At 39.6% G+C, this 21126-nt stretch overlaps 2 protein-coding genes and 1 pseudogene across 2 annotated transcripts; all 3 read right to left on the reverse strand.

The window, feature by feature from the left end:
* Window positions 1-1988: 1988 nt before the first annotated feature.
* LOC148735373 (uncharacterized) lies at window positions 1989-16590 on the reverse strand (annotated as a pseudogene).
* Window positions 16591-18986: 2396 nt separating this feature from the next.
* On the reverse strand, window positions 18987-19679 carry LOC148735374 (uncharacterized). Its single transcript, XM_088754729.1, has one exon. The coding sequence runs from the start codon at window positions 19677-19679 to the stop codon at window positions 18987-18989; it is 693 nt and encodes a 230-aa protein (XP_088610855.1).
* Window positions 19680-19739: 60 nt separating this feature from the next.
* On the reverse strand, window positions 19740-21126 carry LOC148735375 (uncharacterized). The gene is made up of 2 exons (XM_088754728.1): window positions 20867-21126; window positions 19740-20784 (listed from the first exon to the last, which is right to left on the reverse strand). Exons 1-2 carry the CDS (start codon window positions 21109-21111, stop codon window positions 19740-19742), a joined length of 1290 nt encoding a protein of 429 aa, XP_088610854.1. The 5' UTR covers window positions 21112-21126.

Here is a 21126-nt window from a genome sequence, read left to right on the forward strand (position 1 = left end):
TTCAATTCTGAAGATGTGATTGAGGCATCGAGGGCCAATTAACATAAGTATAAAGAAATGATACAATGGTCGCCATTTTGGAATAAGATGTATAATGCCTTTTCTTTTTAATCAAACGGACCGAAAAATTTGGTATTTATAGGTATCTAGAACACTCACCAGCCATGCTTAGCGCCCTCTGCCTAGACCCTAGTCTCCTCTTGCTTGTGCATGATACTGATTTATCACATACGGTAAATTGAAAGGAAAAATGATTTGACACTATTAGGTATTTCAATCACGAGATCATGTTGGTTAATGGATGTTTCATCTCATTGTCTTTTCTGGATCAAAGGAGAAAGTGTCAAAGGTTGGGAAAACAATTAACAACTTGGTTACTTGCCACTCAAAGGAGGATACAACATGAATGACCAGCTCTTCCAATCTGACATCAGATTGGTCTAAAAGAATAACATGTCTTCAACCTTTTTAGAGACCTGTTATCCCTTACTCAAGTGACGGGCAATATATGACTAGCTTAGTGGCTTGGTTTTGAAGTGATTTCAATGGCACCTCCCTCTTTCATTTGTAGTAAAAGTTCTTATCAAAATAAAATGATGTCTACCTCTAGCATCACTTCCTGAAGGCAAAGGACCAGTTGTGGATATTATTGGTGTTATTATTGCCGGATATTATTGCCGGATATTATTGGATATTATTGCCGTTTGCTATGGTGCCATACTTCCCGCACCAGTAACGTAATATTTATCAATATTTATTACCTTTACTCAGATCACTATTGAAGTTTTCGAGGAGGAAAAGGAAGGACTCATAGATTCAATTATGAAATGTACACCTGCTTGCGATGTCATTTCTGTAAGGAAGGGAAACGGCCAGAGGGCTAGCGGTGAGGACTAGCTTTTATGACCTTTATTATCTTTCACAAAAATCCTCTTCTCATACCGGTTTTGTATTGTTGTAATAAAGTGGTTAGTTTCTTCAACGTTTTGTCTACGGGATTTCATGTGACACTAATACAAGAACTCCTGTGCAATTAAACAAGAGATCACGTTGGATAGAATTTTTATTTGAATCGCGCGTCATTTCTCCAACGGAATATTTGGTGTTGAAATATGAATCCCGTGGGTGCTCATATAAAATAATTTCGGTCACGGATTGGAAACAAGTCTGGTTGACTGAAATCGGATGGAAAACAAATTATCATCGGCTATATTGCCTGAACGGGCCTCAAGAACTATTGAAAACCTCGACCTTTTCATAAGTAGCTAGTGAAATAGGCTTCTCGTTGCAACGCGCATCTAAAATGTTCAGGCAAAAAATATCCTACATAGTTCCGTGTCAAAATACTTAGAAAACTATGTTCCTTTCAAAGGGACCTATTCTCGAACTTCGCTCAATTTTTTTTCCTTTTTTGAGGCTTTTTCTTTCTGAGTATACACTTCCCTTAATTCTCGATTTCTTTTCTATTTACAGCTTCCAAACGAGCGCGTTTCACATTGCCTAGCGCCGACGCGGATCCAACTACCCCATCACCCGTAAGTGTGTTTCACCACCGCAATACCACTCTCGATGAAACACCCCCTAACCCAACTGATGAACCAAATGACGTAATACGACAGGCCTGTAACTACTGTCTTCAACCGTCTTGCATCACTGTGTCCCCTTTCAAGCCACAGGGAAAAAGTAATGCAAGAATAACAAACCATACCAAACGGTGTAAAGACTACAAGTGGTACTGGCGAACGCTGAAAGACTGTGGCCTTTGGGACAACCCAGTATATCAACACAGAAAGGAGGATTTGGGGTGTCACATTGATGATGTAAGAGAGGTTATGCCTCATTTCATCATCAAGGATGTTCGAGGAAGGTGGTCAAATCCTCCTCATGTGCCATACCAGGGGCACCAGAGAGCCTGACAATTCTGACATTGTAAATTTAAACACAAATTGTGATTACCTTAGCAATAATTGTCGACAATGGAAATAATATTACAGTGTTTTGTAAAAAGTTGCCCAAATTTCATCTTTGAACTTATGTTTTTTGCACTAGCACCCTGTGTGGTGCAATTCTGTCAGGTTGGCGACTCGTTTGGTAATACTGTTTGGACGTTGTTTCCCTCAGTACGTTCTCATTCTATAAGAGAACATAGCAAAGATTAACCCATAGTCATCTCATTCTAAAAAATTTCAAGTTACTCAAAACAAAACTTCATCAGAACTTTTGTGTACCCAGTCAAGAATGGCCAATTGCATTCTCATCTTATAGGAGTCTGCACGTCCAAAATGTATGCGCTTCTGGGCATAAATTAGCATCACAAAGTGCAAAGACTCGATCCAGTAGGTATCACGACACTCCAAGGCAATAACAACAATAATAACAATGATAAGCTACTTTTTAGTCCAATTAATTTCTGTTTCTGATATGTATTCCAAAGGCGAAATCCATGATATGAGTCAATAATTAATACCATGGCATAATCCTCAGCATTTCTGTAGATTGTTGTCCCTTCTATGGCTTTCCTGTAGGCAGCAATAGCCTTGTCATTTAAGAGAGGCTTCTTCCTGCACACATAGCCCTCTTGTTGACACCTTGAATCTTTCTGACACTTTGAATGATCACCCTACAGGAATGAAAAGTTCGTATGTAAATGAACAGTATTTCATGGCATTGTTTGAATTATAATTATTATTATCATCATCATTGTCATTGAAATTATTCTTATTATTAACTTATTTATTTTTCTGGCTATAGGTCACTTCTCCCGCTTCACAAACAGTCATATAATGTTCAAACAAGTCACTGGTTAACCTTGTAATGGTCAATGATATTTATCATGTACATCTTCAGCTCATTTGCATCTCCATTGCAGTTTTTCATGGCATGGTAGAAATGTGTCTTGGTGCATTTTACTAAAACGAAAAGAGGAAAAGAGTTTGTACATGTCATTTTTCACATTTGATGCAGATCATAAAAATATTGGACAGTTTATTTCACAGATTTCTACCTTTGTCAGATAGTTCAGAGAACCAGGATTCATGACGAGCTTTGCCCACCAAAAAAATCTATGCAAATTAGGCTAAGCTGGATCTGAGTTCCGCCTGGCAATTATTAACTGTAAGAGAAGATCTCAGTTCGCACCCACAGCACGTTCAAGGTGTTGCGGATGAAGTTTCTGTAATTACTTTTAGGCACTTTTCGGCGTCAAAATTGCATAGTTTGGGTAACCCAAAACCCTTAAGCTGACCTTTCTTGTCATAACACGAATGTTTTCCAGAAAGGGACACGCGGTAATGTCGGTGTCACTTATGTGCAGGCATTTTTCCAGGTAAAACCCTCGCGTGGAATCAACTCATGTTTACTTTAATGCTCCTTTTAGGCGCACAATGTAAGCCAAAGCAATTTTATAGTTAAATGTAAAGATCAGAATATTTTCTTCTAAGGATGATAAATGATCGACGCTGAACTAAATTATACGTTGAAGAAAATGCAAAACAGCATAACATGCAAAAGAGGAAATTTGGGAAAATACAAAGTCACGGAAACCATGATAATCTTCGATTTTTAAGAAAGGAAATTTTTATAATTCCAAGCTAAGTAAGCTTTTCTAGTGTTTCATTCTTTAAGGCTTTGTGTAGAGTGGGGCCTTTGTTTTATAAACCGTAAAACTTAGTGACAAGTCGAATCGGCTCGCTCTTGGTTATGATAACAAAGAGTAGAGGGACACCATGGTGATCTTCCAGGTGTTTGATCATCGTCGCCGCTCGTGGTGTACTTCGCTACTTAGGTGAGCGAGATCGACGTTCTTCCTCTCTTTAATTCTGACAGCTGTGTGAAAGACCTGATCCTTACAATGAAAAATGGTCGATTGTGCTTTTTCAGTGGCGGCTTTAAAGCTCGTCCATATTCAGCGCTTATCCTAAACATGGCATCTCTAGCTATCTACAAGACACGCTGCGATGTATTATTTGTCCATGTTCAACACAACAACTGCACTAGTGAGATAGAGAATCGAAAGATCACATTGTTGCACTCGAGGCAGAGTGCGCTAAGTTTGCCAAGTTCTACAATGGACAACAGATTGTACGGCCTCCCGCAAGAGTAAGGACAAGGTCTATCAGTTACAAGCAATGGATAAGTGGAATTGCAAAAAGTTTTAATTCGCCCGTGCATCGAAAGGCCGATGGTATGTAATTTTGCTCCTTTCCGTTCTTCACACACTCGAATAGCTGTTAAAATTAAATTTAATTGCGGGTTGTGCAGTCAAAATGCAATGTCGCCCAACATGGTTTTAGTTAAACCAGTGTCTTGTGAGGCGCTTCCACCAAAATAATTTAGAAGGGAACAACAGCGCTAACCGATTTAATATCTTCTCAAGAACATGTCAAAGTCTATTAAAATGCAGAAATTAAAAATAGTAAGAATTGGTGGTACATGTTAAAAATCATTAAAGAACAGTTCTCAGTTTGGCTCGATAGTGCTGTCACTTTGCACTAGTTATTCATAGTGACTTACTCATTACTTTCAGTATTTGTTCGAGCTTTTCTTCTACGAAATAGGGGACATACAAGAAATCGCAATTCACCTCTAAAACAAAAATAATAACAAGCTCTTCTCCCAATTGGACACCAGATATGACTGCGTAGTAATAATTGCGTAGTATGCGAAGTTGCAGTGTGAAAAAAAATAATGAGTGATGAAAATAATTCTAAGTGCTGTACAGCGCGATTTTTGACATAGATTACCTAGCTAAAAGACCTGCTTGTCTTAGATATTTATGATAATATAGGAAGGTCCCCAAGGAATACTAATAACCCGGCGTGTAATTTTGTGATTGACAAAACCTGATGACTCAGGTTTATGTTTGAAATGGCAAATCATTTAGTACATTTCACTCCAGAAGTAAATAATCTCTTAACTTTCGTAATTATTATTTTGGTTTCAGGCAAATGGTGTCGAGTTGAAAGATACTAAGTTCCTGAAACATACATCCAAGCTTTGTTGGCAGGCATGCCGAATGCTTTTATAAACGTGTGAGGGAAAAAATACATTTGCGTCCCCCTGTATGGAGAGAAAAATCCAAAGATTATTATTGCAGGGATGGTAGAGTGAATGATGTTATTTCTGGTCTGAGTCATCAAAGTTCTGTACCATTAGAGTTGAAGAAAAGCTATCGGGGGAATATGGAGGTAGCTGCAAGTAGTAGCTGTTAAACTCTCAACAAGCTTTACAGGCGGCCAAGGAAAGAGCATGGGGCAAGAAATCAAGCACGATTCTCACCCAGTAAACTAAAATGGTTGTTGGAAATTGAGAGGGACGAGCAACCAGAGAGTTTGAAGTAATCTGGTAGCCTGATCTTTTCTCAGGCACTAAAAATGGGAAACTGACCTTGCGATTTTATGTTCCTAAAGTGATACTTTGATTTCAATGATGTGTAGTACACAGTCTAGTTGACTTGTTCGTCATGTTTCCATAAATTTAGTAGCTGTTTCTTGGCAGTTTTTGTAAGTTTGTTTTAAAAAACGATAAAATGTGTTGCATTTAGAGGAACAAACTTGTCTGTAGAAGGCTAAGATTAAACCCTGAATACAGCAAAATGACCCTGTAATATTAATGCAATTCATGTCTAGCTGGGCGCACTATACTCTGATGCCCTTCATTCTGTTGTAACCAAATTCAGAGGAAAAAAAACACCTGGAGAAACTCTTAGAGGGATAATATCTGTGGACTTTCACCATTTCTATGGTCATCAGGAATGACAGAATAAAGCAGTAACTGTTCACAAGTCTTAATTCACTTAACTGAAAGAATAATGAGTTGGAGGGAACTATAGATCATTTTTTCCCAAGCATCTCTAATAATTCATGATGGAAATAATAACATTGATAACAATAATAATGATAATAATAATAATAACAATGATGACAGTAATAATGATAATAATAATAATAACATGATAAAAATATTTACAATAGTTAGAGAAACAATGTTCATTATCCTGATGGTTATAATTCCTATGATTATTTCCATTAATCTAATCATTATTATTATCATTTATATTATTATTATGATTATTTCAATGTTTATCTATGAACAAAATGGTGTTATTGTTATCCAAGTGATTGAAACTGGGGCAAAAACAAATTAAGAAAAGACAGAAAAACCCCAAAAACTGTTCAGGACTGCAATTCTTGAGTTGGCTCATTGTGAAAGGTTTTGGGACTTCACTAAGCTAGTGCTGTCTGTGGTGGGCCCTGTGTCAAAGAGAGATGAGTAGCAGCTGAATTAATAATAATAATACTAAGGACAATGATAGCATTGATTGACCAAAGTCACCCTATGACTAATAACAGATGATACGTGACAAACAGCATAAGCAACACACTTTTCAAAACAAAAAGAGTAAGCTAAAACTGCCATCAGATAAAAATAACTGTCCATAAAAGACTGACAGCATAGAGCTGAAAAAAAAATAGGGACTGGTTCTGTTGTCAGATAACAACAGTCCATAGACTGACCACCCAAGAGAAACAGAACAGATTGGTGGTTCTGCCATCAGATAACAACAGCCCATAATGGACTGACTACCCAAGAGAAACAGATCCACCTGTTAGTTCTGCCATCAGATAACAACAGTCCATGGACTAACTACCCAAGAGAAACAGAACCAGGCAGGTGGTTTTGAATCAGAAAAGAACTATTTAAGACTTCTGTACGATGTGTCTTAGAAAATCTTCTGCATTCTAACAATCTATGGAAGAGACAAACTATCAAAAACACTTGAATTTTCATTTGGGGGGAGGAGGGAGAAATTAAATGAAAATATACTTGCCTCAGCATGCCATCCTCACTGAGCAGCCTATTTCAATTTGAAAATGATGATCACAATCATAAAGATAATGATAATGATAACAGTAACAATAACAAACCATTATTATTATCATTCATATTACTATTATGATTATTTCAATGTTTATGTATGAACAAAATGGTGTTATTGTTAGTCTAGCTGAATAAGTATCCAAGTAATTGAAACTGAGACAAAATAATCTTAAGAAAAGCCAGGAAAACCCCAAAAACTGTTCAGGACTACAATTCTTGAGTTGGCTCATTGTGAAAGGTTTTGGGACTTCATTAAGCTAGTGCTATCTGTAGTGGGCCCTGTGCGAAAGAGAGAAGAGTAGCAGCTGAATTAACAATAATAATAATGAAGACAATGATAGCATTGATTGACCAAAGTGCCTCTGACTAATAACAGATGGTACGTGACAAACAGCATAAGCAACACATTTTTCAAAACAAAAAGAGCAAGCTAAAACTGCCATCAGATAAAAATAACTGTCCATAAAAGACTGACAGCATAGAGCTGAAAAAAAATAGGGACTGGTTCTGCCATCAGATCACAACAGTCCATAGACTGACTACCCAAGAGAAACAGAACAGATTGGTGGTTCTGCCATCAGATAAAAACAGCCCATAATGGACTGACTACCCAAGAGAAACAGATCCACCTGTTAGTTCTGCCATCAGATAACAACAGTCCATGGACTAACTACCCAAGAGAAAGAGAACTAGGCAGGTGGTTTTGAATCAGAAAACAACTACTTAAGACAAGCCCTCTGTACAATGTGTCTTAGAAAATCTCCTGCATTCTAACAATCTATTGAAGAGAAAAACTATCAGAAACACTTGAATTTCTACTTGGGAGAGGGGGGGTAAATAAATGAAAATCTACTTGCCTCAGCATGCCATCCTCATTGAGCAGCCTATTTCATTTTGAAAATGATTCAATCACAATCATAAAGATAATGATAACAATAACAAAATCATTACTAATAATGATAATTATAATAATCATAACAATAGCTGCAATGACAAAGTCCGTGTTAGTCTGGCCTCTATCTTGCAGAAAATACAGCCCACCAACTGAAGCTGAATTCTTTAAAGGCATTGTATTGCAATTGGTCATTGGGGCACTCAAGCCACCTCACCACGACAAGGTATGAACATTGAGGTGGAAAAAAGGGGTCTGTAAAATTGACTCCATGCTGAATCGAGATGAGAAATCTGTGTTCGAGGCTTCTTCAGTTCCACTCGAAGGAAATTTACTCTAGCTGATCTTTCGGTAAATTAGGAAGCGAGCTCTTCGGAGTCGTGACTGAGTCTGGCGCCAAAAGATAAATTTTTCGCGCCTTCGGGCTCAAAGTCTAGTGTGGCGGAGTTCACCAGATTTACGATAGTCATAACTCCCGCAGATTTAATAAGTTTGTCGGGTATTATTTTATTACGAAGAAGATAGACCAGCTATTAGACCGAACGTGAACACAACGTGAACGAGGTCGGGAATCCTGGCTATTCCCACTACTCCGAACGATGATTTGGCCGGCTGAAGTTCGTGCGTCGCCACATTTTGGATTTTGTCGTGAAATATCTTAAATACATCGTATATGAAATATTTACGCAAAGGAACGTCACATACCTCTTTCAAAAGTAGATACCAATGCTTGCAAGGGTCAAGTGTGGCACTTGTAATCCCGCAAAGACTCTGCGTGGTTAAGTTAGCCGGTGGAAAGCCGCACGTCGAAAATCCGCCTGCCTCTATGACTTCATTTCGAATGGATTCGAAATCGAAAACATGATGCTTTTCGACATTTCGACATGAAAAATCTCGTCCAGGTTTAATATTATAATATAGGTAAGAATTTAACCAAGATACGAGGCCAAGTCGTGCGACCGCCACAGGTTTTGTACCAAAACAATAACATTGTGTACTACGATCGCAAAGCGTGAACACTGATGGATCCACCAAGTGACGCAATACTGGAAATTCGATACAGTTGCTATTCAGGTCGTATGGCACATGAAAATTGCGATATCTTTTGTTACTGTTTTATGGCAAACCAAGCGAAAGAATCATACCTAAATAATCGAAAGAGAGGCTTTTTCGAATACGGCGCCTCGCCGGTATTGCCTCTTCTGTGAAAAGGAAGGATCTTTGAAAGACTACGTGATTAAAAATGTCGTTTTAAGGAAACAGGCAGAAACAGAGAAAACGCAGTATTTTATGACCATTACGCGCACAATAAACTTCATTTCATGTCATGATTTTGATTTTCATCGCCAACAGATGACCCTGCTTTAACTCGCACGCAATCGCATATCTCTTGTGGATTTGTGGGCGCTAATCTGTATAATTACATTGTGGTGTAATTAATGTGATGACATCCACCCAACGCCTTCTTCCCGAAACCTCGGCATCAGTTTACGATGCCTGCTGAGAATTTTTTTCTTGAGCAAAGCTCGTCATGTCAGCATCCCTTTGGAGGCCACTTTCAACCTTTTTAATGGCCTTTTTTGCCCCTTTACCACCTTTGAAATGAGAAATTAAATGGGCTTAGACAAAAGTTTGATTTTTTTTTTCTTTTATGATGTGAGGAACAAAATTCAAAATTCATTGGAGGTACTAAAGTAAAAGGAAAAGAAATTTGTAGTTGCTACATACCATGCCAGCTGTCATACGAGTTTTTAATCCCCTTGCCAGTCAGCCACTGCTTTAGAGCTGGAACGTAGTCATGGGCAACCTCACCAACACGATGACCTGCAAAAAGAAATTGAACAAAGAAATTAAAAACAAGTACAAAGAATTACCTGCAAAAAGAAAACATGGCACTTGGTAATTCGTGTACTTATAATTATGTAATGAGAAATTTGCAGAAGAACAATGAATAAGTTTACTGAGAAAAGTCAAGAAATACTGCTGCTATTCACAAATTATAAGTGAGAGCACATCAACAACAACAACAGTGTTGTTATAAGACATGAATGAGTTTACTGGAGAGCACTGACTGTAAAGCAAGTTGTGTTATGTATCTTACCAAGAGCTGTGGGAGCTTCCACCAATTCTTTTGTCATTGGAACCTCACATGTTGCTGCTGAAGGCATGTCATCCTTTGACCAGTGGAGGCTGAAAATAACTTTTTTGTTTCTGAAATGTACAATGAAATATCCTTATTTTGGGCCAGCTATTCAAAGGATCATCAATGTACCAATTTGGGTAAAGTTAGGCAAAAATGGATCAGCAGTAGCAACAAAGCATTTTTTTACAGTTAATTATAAAACAAACAGATCTATATCCCTGTTATGTCCTTGCCTGTAAGATATAGCTGACACAGTGGTGTGCTGAGCAGCTCGACTTGAGTCGTGTCTAGCATCTGTTATAATGACCTGAAGTTGTCAATATAAAATAGAGAGAACTTGTCAAGGTGTGAAAAGACACCCATATACATGGTTGAGCATCAAGTAAAATATACCACACAGTGCTTGACACACTGTTTTGAAATGAAGGAAAGATACTAACATCTCCAAAAACGGTATAATGAGCATCTTGCTGAGCCTCCCTCCTGGCTTCGGCCAGCTTTTCCTCATACAACAGATCAACGGCATACCTATATCCAAGAGAGGAGTAGACTGCCAGGGAAGCAATAATTAAAGATGCTACACTTGCTGTTTACTTATTAATACAAAAATTGAAGTATGTGCAGTCATCTATCATAAAATCCAAAAAATAACAAAGGAAAATAAAACAATAAATGGCACCTGGCTGGTAAGGCTGGGTCTTGTGTTGAAACACTCTTGCAAATCACATTTGTAATTTTAATTCCATAAACTAATAAGTAGTAGGAAGAACCAACAAGACAAAAAAGGAATTGGTACCATGGTACCTGAGGAAACTTTAATTTTGGGTTTGGTTGTTTGTTTGTTTTTTGGAGATTACTAATGGAATCATGGTATGATGTTCCTTACCAGTTGAAATGTACTTCTCTTCAACGTGGCCAATCTTGGATGCCTTACAGTAATTGACATACTGGGTCTCGGTTAGCTCAGTACAAGTGAATCTGTGTATCATCCTATAACCAGAGACAAGGAACATTTTAGACTGTGTGGTGACTGAACATTTCTGAATTTCTCAAAGTATGAAAAGCCAAACAAAGTCTTGCCACTAAGGTAAGAGTAAGTAAAATAATTACCTCAAGTTAACAGTAAACTTTCCCGTGGTAATACTGCTAGAATACCATCTGAGCGAATGGCCAGCAGCACAGTTCAGGCTGATACGAACCGCGTGTCCGTGCCGCAAGAAGGAGAACGACTCCATGTCGAAGAGAAAACCACAGAGAGGACAAGTCCCATTATAACTGGCCATGGTGCACAAAAGGTTTCGCGTGGCGTCAGTTGATGCAAGGAAATAATCCTCGTCAGCCTTGCTTTTTGTATGGATATCGAAATAACCCGTCGTATTCTCCCCATAACTCAAAACGTGCGATAAAACATTGGACCCGTTTATGTCAGTTTGGGTGGCACGTTGCTGGCGAGATGAGAAGCCTGAGCAAATGAGCAAGATGTAAACAAAGAGGAGTGACTTTCACTTACCATACCTCTTTGTTCAGACCATTCGAATAAGTCTAAGAGTCGTTCCATCAAAATAACATTTGCCATCGGTGTTCGACTCGCTAAATGAAGGTGTTCCTTCAACCCCTGAATTCTTGTCTTCACGCTTTCCAATCGCTCTTCCATTCCGGGTTCGACCACCAGTTCCAGTGTATAACAGACTCGTAGACCTCGCGCTGCTATTTTGGCTTTTTTTTTATGGAAAATCCGCCATGGCAAAATAAAATGCAATTTTAAAGCTAAAGACTAGTTAGTGTGCGACTGTAGCAACCGTAAAATGGATCAATTCGAAGTGGAAGATGAGTTATGTCGCAACATACACGTACACACATTTACATACATGTACATAAATGTACATATATGTACATGAAAACCACTGTCTCTGAGCATGTCACAGTACTGAGATCCTCTAGTCAATGATATCGACGGCTCAAGAAGTTGAGGCAAACGGAGGGGAGTCAGAGGGCCAGTACGACCATCTTGCGATAGGAGGAGCCGTTAGGAGTGCGAAATTCAAATTGTGATAGCCTAATTTTTTGAGTTTTGCAAATGAAGATCAGTATTTCTCCATTCGTCCCTTTTTAATCGTCAATAAAAACATTTTCAAGTGGAAATCAATTGAAACAAGACAAGGATATCGGTCTTCGTGTACAAATCTCTTTTTCCCCCTTCACCTTCCATTAGTCAGCCATCTTCAATTAGCCATGGAAGCAAAGATTGCGTTACAAGACGGGGGAGGAGCTATCCCTTTTATAGTCAGGGTCCTTGTTTAACCCTCGCTTCTCCAAATTCACAATCACATCTTTATATTTTCGTAAACGCGATATCACGGCCGGTGACATGGGTATGTTTCGTTTTAACAGATTCATCGCCATCTCGCTCACACTGTTAATCTGATCTTTGCTGGCCGTTAATATTTTAGCGCGTTGTCTTTTGGCATTTTTTTCTCGTAAAATAGATTTTAAAAAATCAAAATTGCGTTTCATGCGTTCCATTTTTTTTCTAACTATCGCTTTCTCCTCCGTCGTCTGGTAGCCGCTTCCAATGCTTTTTTAGCACCAAATCCTGCGGCTCCACTGAAAGCACCTAATCCTAAAGCTTTTCCACCCGCAATGAGTGCCGGTATCAATGCTGCCAGTGGCAACAATCCCGCTTTTTGTCTCCGTCTTCTTTTTATGCGTTTTTTGAAAGGGCGATGTCCGGGCATTTTTTTATTTCTTTAACCCTTTCGTTGGCAGTTTCCTGGGCAACCAAATTGTTCTCCCGACTGCGGGTTACAAATTTGGCTGTAGATGGTCAGCAATGACTGCTACCCACCCATAAACTATACATCATTTTTCACAAGAGAAAAAATCCTTTCCTCCAAAATACATTTAAAAGTTATTAGGTGCTACCATAAATATTTTGAGCCAATAAAAGTTTGACCAAGAAATTTGTCTTGTCTGTTGTTCATTGTTCTCAATCTAAAAACACACCATACCTTTAGAAAAGAGCACATTTGGAAAGCATTTTGCAAAAGAAAAAGAAGTAAGGATTCAGAGACTTTTTATTTTATCTAAATATCATAATCGTAGCCAAAGTTATAGGCATTTATGTGCCGTCAGTCGGGTTTCGGGAAATTTACATTTTCCTGACGCATACAAAAAAATATGACATAAATGTTCCAAAGGCAAAAATTATTCACTTGGAATCACTTTTGCACAGCCTCTACTTGTGTAAAGGAAATAAAAATACTCTTTTTCAACATACAGCAGAGTTTGCTGTCCAAAACGGGGGGGGGGGGGTACTCCCATATATAAGCTATACGGGTATGTGCCGCTGGATGGAGTCGGGTTTTTGACCTTCTAGGTCTGAGATGAGGTCTCAGTTTCGCCCACTAAGTCTGAGATGGGGAATACTTTTCCTGTTCAATTTTTGAATTAAGTGTTTTGGTCATTGTTTTTTCCAGTACATTTTTCATCTGGAACGGTGGCTGTGGAAGTTTCACTCGATTCAATGAGCGTGTATGGCAGTTTGACGCCTAATTCTGTCAATTAGTGTAAACAAACTCCTTTTTCCCATCTCTGATGGGGTACCAAATTTGACCATTTGGTCTGAGATGGGGTAGGGGTTCTTAGGCCTCAGTGGAACACCCCCACCTAAAGCATTGCAGAGTACCCCCCCCCCCCGATAGAAAACAACATTATTGAAACTCAGTTTCCAGTGAATATAAATACACTGTAGAGAAATGTATTTGAAGTCACATTTCAGTCCACTTGTTGGTGTCAGTTGCATAATAGCACCATTATCGCCAGTATTCTACAAGATTGTGCCACTTCTCCCAACAATTGCGATGGGAAAGAATGCACAGTGGTTTTCTGTCACATGTGACACAAACAGTGTTTGTTCTTGACTTCATGCTTCTGCTCTGGTTTTGTACCAAAACAATCTTGGCACAAACTACACAGTCTCGCGTTTTTTCCTCAACTGCGACAGAATGATACTGCTTGTTCAGCCTCAATGCATCCACATCAGCTGGTGGTCGACTTGGCAAACGACCAGGTCTTCCTCGAAACACTTTCCCTCCAGCAAATGCCGAACAATTGAAAGGCGATATGAAAGGAAATCCTGAGGCGTTTGCTTCACTTTTTTGAAAATGGTAAAAGAATTCAACAGGCAAACCTGAAGTCCATAGTAAAAAAGCTTTTTCCAGGCTTTTTTTGACTTTCGAATAACAGAAAAACTTTGAAGAATTTGGTCTGCCAGGTCGACCCCACCCATATACTCTTGGTAAGCACACTGAGGTGGAGGGCAAGGTATCGCTTCACGTGGGCCTGCTTGAGAACGGCGCTGAACTGTGGTTGGTGTCCCAGTACTGTTTGGAGGATGGATAGTGGAGATCAAATAGACTGGACGTTTATCATACCATGCCATAGCAACAAGATTGCCATGGCCTCTCCATAAGAAATCTCCACGATTCATTCTCTTTTCGGCAGCAGAAGTAATCACAATATCTTTGGGGAACCCTTTACGATTTGGCCTTACAGTTCCACAGGCAAGCACTTTTTTCGGTTCAAATTCCAAAAAAAGGTGCGGGTCGCAATAAAAATTGTACGTATGATGCACGATCCTCGCAGTAGATAGCGCTATTTAAGCAATAGCGAAATTCAGACCTGAAAAAAATCAGGCCTGTACGGGACTCGAACCACTGACCTCTGCGATACTAGTGCAGCGCTCTAACCAATTGAGCTAACAAGCCAACTGAGAGCAGGCCGTTAAGTTGATTCATAATGAACCTGTGAAATCTCATTTATCACTTTCACGGGTTCATTACGAATCAACTTAACGGCCTGCTCTCAGTTGGCTTGTTAGCTCAATTGGTTAGAGTGCTGCACCTAGTATCGCAGAGGTCAGTGGTTCGAGTCCCGTACAGGCCTGATTTTTTTCAGGTCTGAATTTCGCTATTGCTTAAATAGCGCTATCTACTGCGAGGATCGTGCATCATACGTATCAAATACCGCAGTTCAAAATATATGATTTTCATATATTTATTCTATCTCAATAAAAATTGTCCATATACAAGTTATGGAACTTGCCTTCAATTGGAGCAATGAGATGTTTCACCACCCTTCGAGCTAGGTTGTGTTCTACATTTCCTTCTTCTTTTCCAAGGTAGACTTGGAATTTGAAAACATATCCAGTCTTGGCCTCGCACAACACCCACAGCTTTATACCCCATCTCACAGGTTTGTTCTTGATATATTGCTTGAACGATAGGGGACCTTTATGGGGAACCATGGTCTCGTCAATAGATACATCTCGGTCTAGGCGATACAGATGCTGTGCATTGGTCATGACCAGATCTAAAAATTGCCTGACCCGATAAATCTTATCAAAATTAGGATCTTCTCTAGGCAGAGCTCTGGCATTGTCAGCCACGTGAAAGTACCTCCAAATCTGGAACCATCTGACCCATCACTTTCTGTATCTTCACTCTCAGATACGTAGTCATCGTCATTTTCGCCATCTTCCGAGCCAGAAAAATCATCCTCATCTCCTGAATCATCCCAGACTCTTTCCAAAACATCATTGACTGTTAATCTACTCATAACTGGCGGATGAATGAAAGATACACTTGCAAAACGCTCGAAAATACACTTGTGAAAAAACCAAGATGGCGGCTAGCAGACGGCTAGCATCGAAAAAATAACACTTGGCACAAATCATAGGTTTAAATGTCATATATCTCTCACCAAATGTATTCTTTGTTACCAGGCCCTTAGAAGTCTTGTTATATGCGGTCTAATTGTTTTTACGATGTGCGTAAGTTTTCATATAAAGGCTATACTTGAGGACGTACTGAGTACGTCCTTGTAGCATATGTGTAATCTGAGACAGGACGTACTGAGTATGTCCTTGTAGCAGTGAAAGGGTTAAACACCATGACCGGGGCATTTTTCCACGTCGACATACGGGTTTGTGTAAGGTATACTAGAGTTTTTTTCTAATAATTTCCGTGCTTGTTTGACGGGGATTTTAGCTGCTTGCGCATAGGCGACAACACCTCATACACTTCCTACGACTCCTGGGGTTTCGTAGTCGGGCAGGGATCTTTTTTTAGCCATTCTATCATTCCAAACAGTCGTAACATTCCTAAACGACACCACAATTTTATACAAGAGTAGACAACCCAAGAGAACCCCAAATACCTTTCATACATTTAACGATATATCTTGTAGCTATATCTACCACGATATGATCTCATGAAACACATCAGATGGAAAATGCACTGCAACACATTGTAAGAATCGGGGCGCACAATGCAACGGAACAATTCTAATTCGGTTCCTTCGGGTATCCATGCAAAATGTACTTTGTCTTTGGGAAATTCGACCATGCGCTCGATTTTTTTAGATAAATAATCCATGCACCGATAATGACAATGGGTCCACATGTATCGGTTAAAGTCATTCGAATTAAATGTTCTCAAAAAGGTTCTAACGGAGTAGGAGGTGGAGATGTCTTGGGTACAGCTTCTTGTTTCATTTCTTCTCTAACTCGATTTAATTCTGCTTCTTCGTGCTCTCGTTCTTCGCGTCCACATTCGTGCACGTAAGGTAAAAATGCTTTCATGACTTTCAAGTACCTTTTATCCAATTCGTCTTCCATGTGCGTTTCCGTAATACTCCTAATTCCAAAATGGCGGCGGCCGATGAGAGTCTGGATCGAATAGCATGAAAACGAGGCATCGAGGGCCAAGTCTCGTGTTTACGTATGTAAATTAATGGCAAAGAAAAAGAGCATCATGCCGCAAAATTGCTGTGTGCCTGGCTGCACTAAGAAAGTTTACGAAGAAGATGGTATTAAGATCTCTTACCACAAGTTTCCTGAAAATAGAGATTTATTTATGAAGTGGATCGTTGCCATTCGAAGAGATGAGGGTAAAGATTTCAAGGTGACAGAACACACGAGAGTTTGCTCGCGACATTTCAAATCGTCAGATTATCTACCGTCACTCACAGGCCGGAAAAAGAGTTTGAAATCCATGGCAGTCCCATCTTTGTTTCCTTGGAAGCAGGGTTCGCCGATCAAGCGAAAATCACCAAGGAAAAGAACTCTGATTTTGAAAAAAACCGCGACAAAATCACAGGAGACGACAATTGCGCCAGCGCGAGTCGACAACTGTTCCACGTGCGATGTAGTGACATTTCAAGAATCTCGCGCTTCCTCCCCGTCAACACTAGCAGATTCGGCAAGCACCACAGTAGAAGAACCAGCTGAGGATCTGGAAGCTCTTATTTGCGAACTTAAACTTGAAAATGAACGGCTTGTCGGGGAAATCCGTAAAATCACTATTTCAAATAACAATTTCCAGTCGGAAGTAGAGGAACTTAAACGCCGGAACGATTCCTTGCAGTCAAGAGTGTTCTGCATTGAGAAATTTTTGCCCTCGGAGAAGGATATCGCTTTTTATACAGGGTTCCCAAACAAAAATGTCTTAGAAAGTGTTTTCGCGTTTTTAGATCCTGGTAAGAAAGGGGAAAATATAAATTACTGGCACTCGGATTCACCATGTGATGTCCCCTCCCCACCCTGTCAGAGGGATGAGGAAGATATTCCCAAGCAGGGTAGGCCACGCCAATTGAGCCCAAAGGAAGAATTCTTTTTGACCCTTTGCAGACTAAGGCAGGGGTTGAAGGAGGAGCATTTAAGCCACTTGTATGGAGTCTCACAGACAACAGTAAGCAGAATAATAATTTCATGGATAAATTTTATGTTCTTAAAATTCAGTGTAATTCCAGTGTGGCCATCAAGAGCAAAAGTGGATTTGTGCATGCCTGCTGACTTTAAAGACAAATACCCCTCAACTAGGGTCGTTATTGACTGTACTGAGGTACGATGCCAGATGCCCAAGAGTCTACGCCTTAACAGTGAACTTTTTAGCTCTTACAAAAACCACTCTTAAAGGTTTGATTGGCATCTCACCAGGAGGTGCTATTACCTTCATCAGCCAGCTATACACTGGTCATATTTCTGACAGGGAAATTGTTACAAGATCAGGATTTCTGAATCTGCCTTTTAATAGGGGAGATTCTGTCATGGCCGATAAAGGCTTTACTATTCAGGACCTTCTACCCCTTGGAGTGTCCCTAAATATTCCACCTTTTTTGGGAAGCAAGGGTCAAATGAGCGCAGCAGAAGTTGTTGAGACAGTCGATCGCTTCTGTTCGGATTCATGTTGAAAGGGCAATAAATAAAATTAAAAATTTTCATATATGGGATAGTGTAGTACCGTTCACCCTGTTTGGGGTTGTAAACCAAATGTGGGCGGTATGTGCCATGCTATGCAATTTTCAGAACAGCATCATAAGTGCATAACTTGTTTTGATAGCAAAATATTTATGTTTGAGGGAAAACTGAAAAAGGCCCTGGTGTTGTAATCTCTTGGCAAATGATTTTTTTAATTCAATTCTTATCCTTTTAGTTTTTATTTTGTATGTAAAATTTTCAAGAAGTAAGTTGTAAAATAACTTTTTGGGCTAATTAACAGCACGATGTTTGTTGAAATTGTGCATTGCCATGTGATGTAGACACCGTAGAGACTTGCGCTACGATTACAAAATTGCAATCCAATATATAGTAATTTTGCAAATATTTTTCTATTCAATAGTCTCAACTGACACTGAAATATTTGCCAGTATTTTTTATTATTACAATAAATTATGATAAAAGGCCAGTTGTCTTTGTCAGGGTATTTGGTTTCCATAAAAAAAAAAAGAAAAAGAGAAAAAACTACAGTTGGCTCCCGATTACTTGAACCCTCAGGGAAATAGCAATGATTTGAGTTATCGAGGGTAAAAATCATATAGAAAATGACCTGAAGGAAAATGTAAATTACTTCGAGTTAGCGGTAAGTTAGAGAGGGTTCGTCAATTATCTGAGTCAAATGTAGTCTTGATTTCTTTACACATTTATGATCACGACTAACTTCATATGAATAGATCATGAGTATTCATTAGACAATAAAATTTGTAACATACTGCTTTGTATTTTTTGGCTATGTTTTACAGAGCAGCAACTGGAAGAAAGTGCTTGAAATAATAGTCACATAGTTTTCCACATAAGTTGTTCCAGTGGTCCTGATCAAACTTGATCCTCTCCACACTTAGTCCTTTACTAGTGTAAACAATAAAGTCACACCATGGTACCCCTGATAGGCCCACAAGTCCTTGCACCTGATCGTAGTAAACATGGCTTCTTTTTAAAGATGGCTTCCCATTTTTGTTTTCCATAAAGAAGCCAGGGTCATCACAAGCCTCGAGGGGAGTCACATGGAATTTCGACGATGGGCATTTTACCTCACCAAGCCCAAACCTGTCTTTGCAGCTCAAGTCAATGATTTTGGCATCTGGGGAACTTCCTAAAATTGGAACCTTCGGAGAAACAAACAGTCCACTCTTTAACACTTTTACAGGTTTTCCCATTTTCCTCATATGTTTCTCATATTCCTTCAGTGCCACCGGCTCATACTTTTTGCCATGTTCTACAGCAGCTGAAGAAAATGTCTTCTGTGCTAAAAGATCTTCCACAAATTTGGTGTGGTTCCTCTGTCTTCGAGAAATGTTTCCAAAATTAGAGGCAATGAATCTCAATTTTCTTTCCCGCATCCATTCCTCACAACTTGCTTGCTCTCTGGTTTTCTCTTCCATTTTGTTTGCCTCTATAACACCAACAGTCAAGCTCTTCAGCAGTTCCATTTCTTTAACAGTGAGGTTGTCAGGGGTCTGAAATGATCCGCAGAAATCATCCAATCGGAACTAAGGGTAGGCCGGGAATTCATTTGCTGTGCAGTGTTCTGTACAGTCAAATCCATCAAACAAGGTTACAAATGTGAAGTTCGATTCAGTAAAGGAAAGCTGATACGATCCAAATGACCCAACTGGGCATTGCCCAAAACGAGTGTCAACAACAGGTGATGTATCAATACTCGAGGGATCAACCACTTGAGTTATGCCAAGCGTTGAGCTATGCTGCTCAAGAGAATGTAGTAATTGTTGAAGCTTCCTCTTCTGATCACTTTCTCCCTTTCTTGCTTCTGTCAGAAGACAAGTTACTCCTGTTTTTTTGACACGTTCAGCATTATTTGCAGGATTTGAAACAACCACATCCATGACAGGCTGGGAGCGGATACCTTCTAGTCTTGATTTGTGCCAATTTTGCAAAGCTGATGTGCATGCACTGGTTGGATTTTCATCCTCCTCATCCTTCAAATCTCGCACATCTTTGCAATTATAAATAGTGTATTTGCAAACTTTTATCATTAAAGCCAGAATGTGATTGCAAAAACCAGATTTACCTGCAGCACAACTTGGCCCACAGTAGGCATACTCCACATTTCCTGTCACCATACAGAGTGCTAGTTTTAAGTTGTGCGGTGCTTCATTGACCTTGAAACTATGAAAACACTTAGCACGGAAGTAAAAATACCTCTGATCAGAGTGCGTTTGTATTTCATGCAAATACTCATCAGCCAGAAACTGCTTGGCTTTTTGTAATCCTGTGGGCAGCGAATGATGCTCACCATGTCGATGCTTTTTTCCAGAATCACTTATATGTTTCTCTAATTCTGCACGAGTAAACATCGGGCCTTTGGCAAGGGATGTACCCCATCCGTTTGCAGGAAAAGCGATGTTCTTTGTGTTGTCCGAGTCCGGCGGAGTCGACAAGTCGGAATCGGTGGATTCGGCTCTTTGGTCCTCAGTACAGACTCTGTTACGATTCTGTTTACGCCTTGTGTAGATAAAGTTTTCATCCGGATCCACAAGGAGATGAGCAACATTTGCTTGGAGGTAGTCGTTGACTCTGTAAAGGAATGAATCCAGTAAGATTCAAGGCCATAGCAACCACAGCAATAATTTGAAGTCAACATAAACACATATCTTACCGCTTGCAAAGTTGCGCTTTGGTCGATAATCCTTTACAGCTATCCCCGCGACATTTCAACCAAAACTTCAGCTCAGAATTTTTTAAACGATTCGGATCTCTTCCGTTTAATGAACTTCCCGGAATATCGTCTTCAGTTAAAAATGGAGGACCGTACACAAGAGTGTTTGCAAGAGACGCCATCTTCTGTTGTCTTTGGCGTTGGCCCTCGATGCCTCGCTTTCGTGTCAACTCGGCCCAGACCATCCGCGGTGGCCGCCA

This window comes from Stylophora pistillata, chromosome 3 (assembly GCF_964205215.1).
Source record: "Stylophora pistillata chromosome 3, jaStyPist1.2, whole genome shotgun sequence".
Lineage (NCBI taxonomy): Eukaryota > Metazoa > Cnidaria > Anthozoa > Scleractinia > Pocilloporidae > Stylophora > Stylophora pistillata.

Bases quoted from the DNA above. Each gene is read 5' to 3' on its own strand.
- LOC148735375 (XM_088754728.1), bottom strand. From the start codon at position 21,111: ATGGTCTGGGCCGAGTTGACACGAAAGCGAGGCATCGAGGGCCAACGC. The intron at 20,785-20,866 runs GTAAGATATGTG...ATTCCTTTACAG, and splicing joins AAAGCGCAACTTTGCAAGCG to AGTCAACGACTACCTCCAAG.
- LOC148735374 (XM_088754729.1), bottom strand. From the start codon at position 19,679: ATGGAACTGCTGAAGAGCTTGACTGTTGGTGTTATAGAGGCAAACAAA.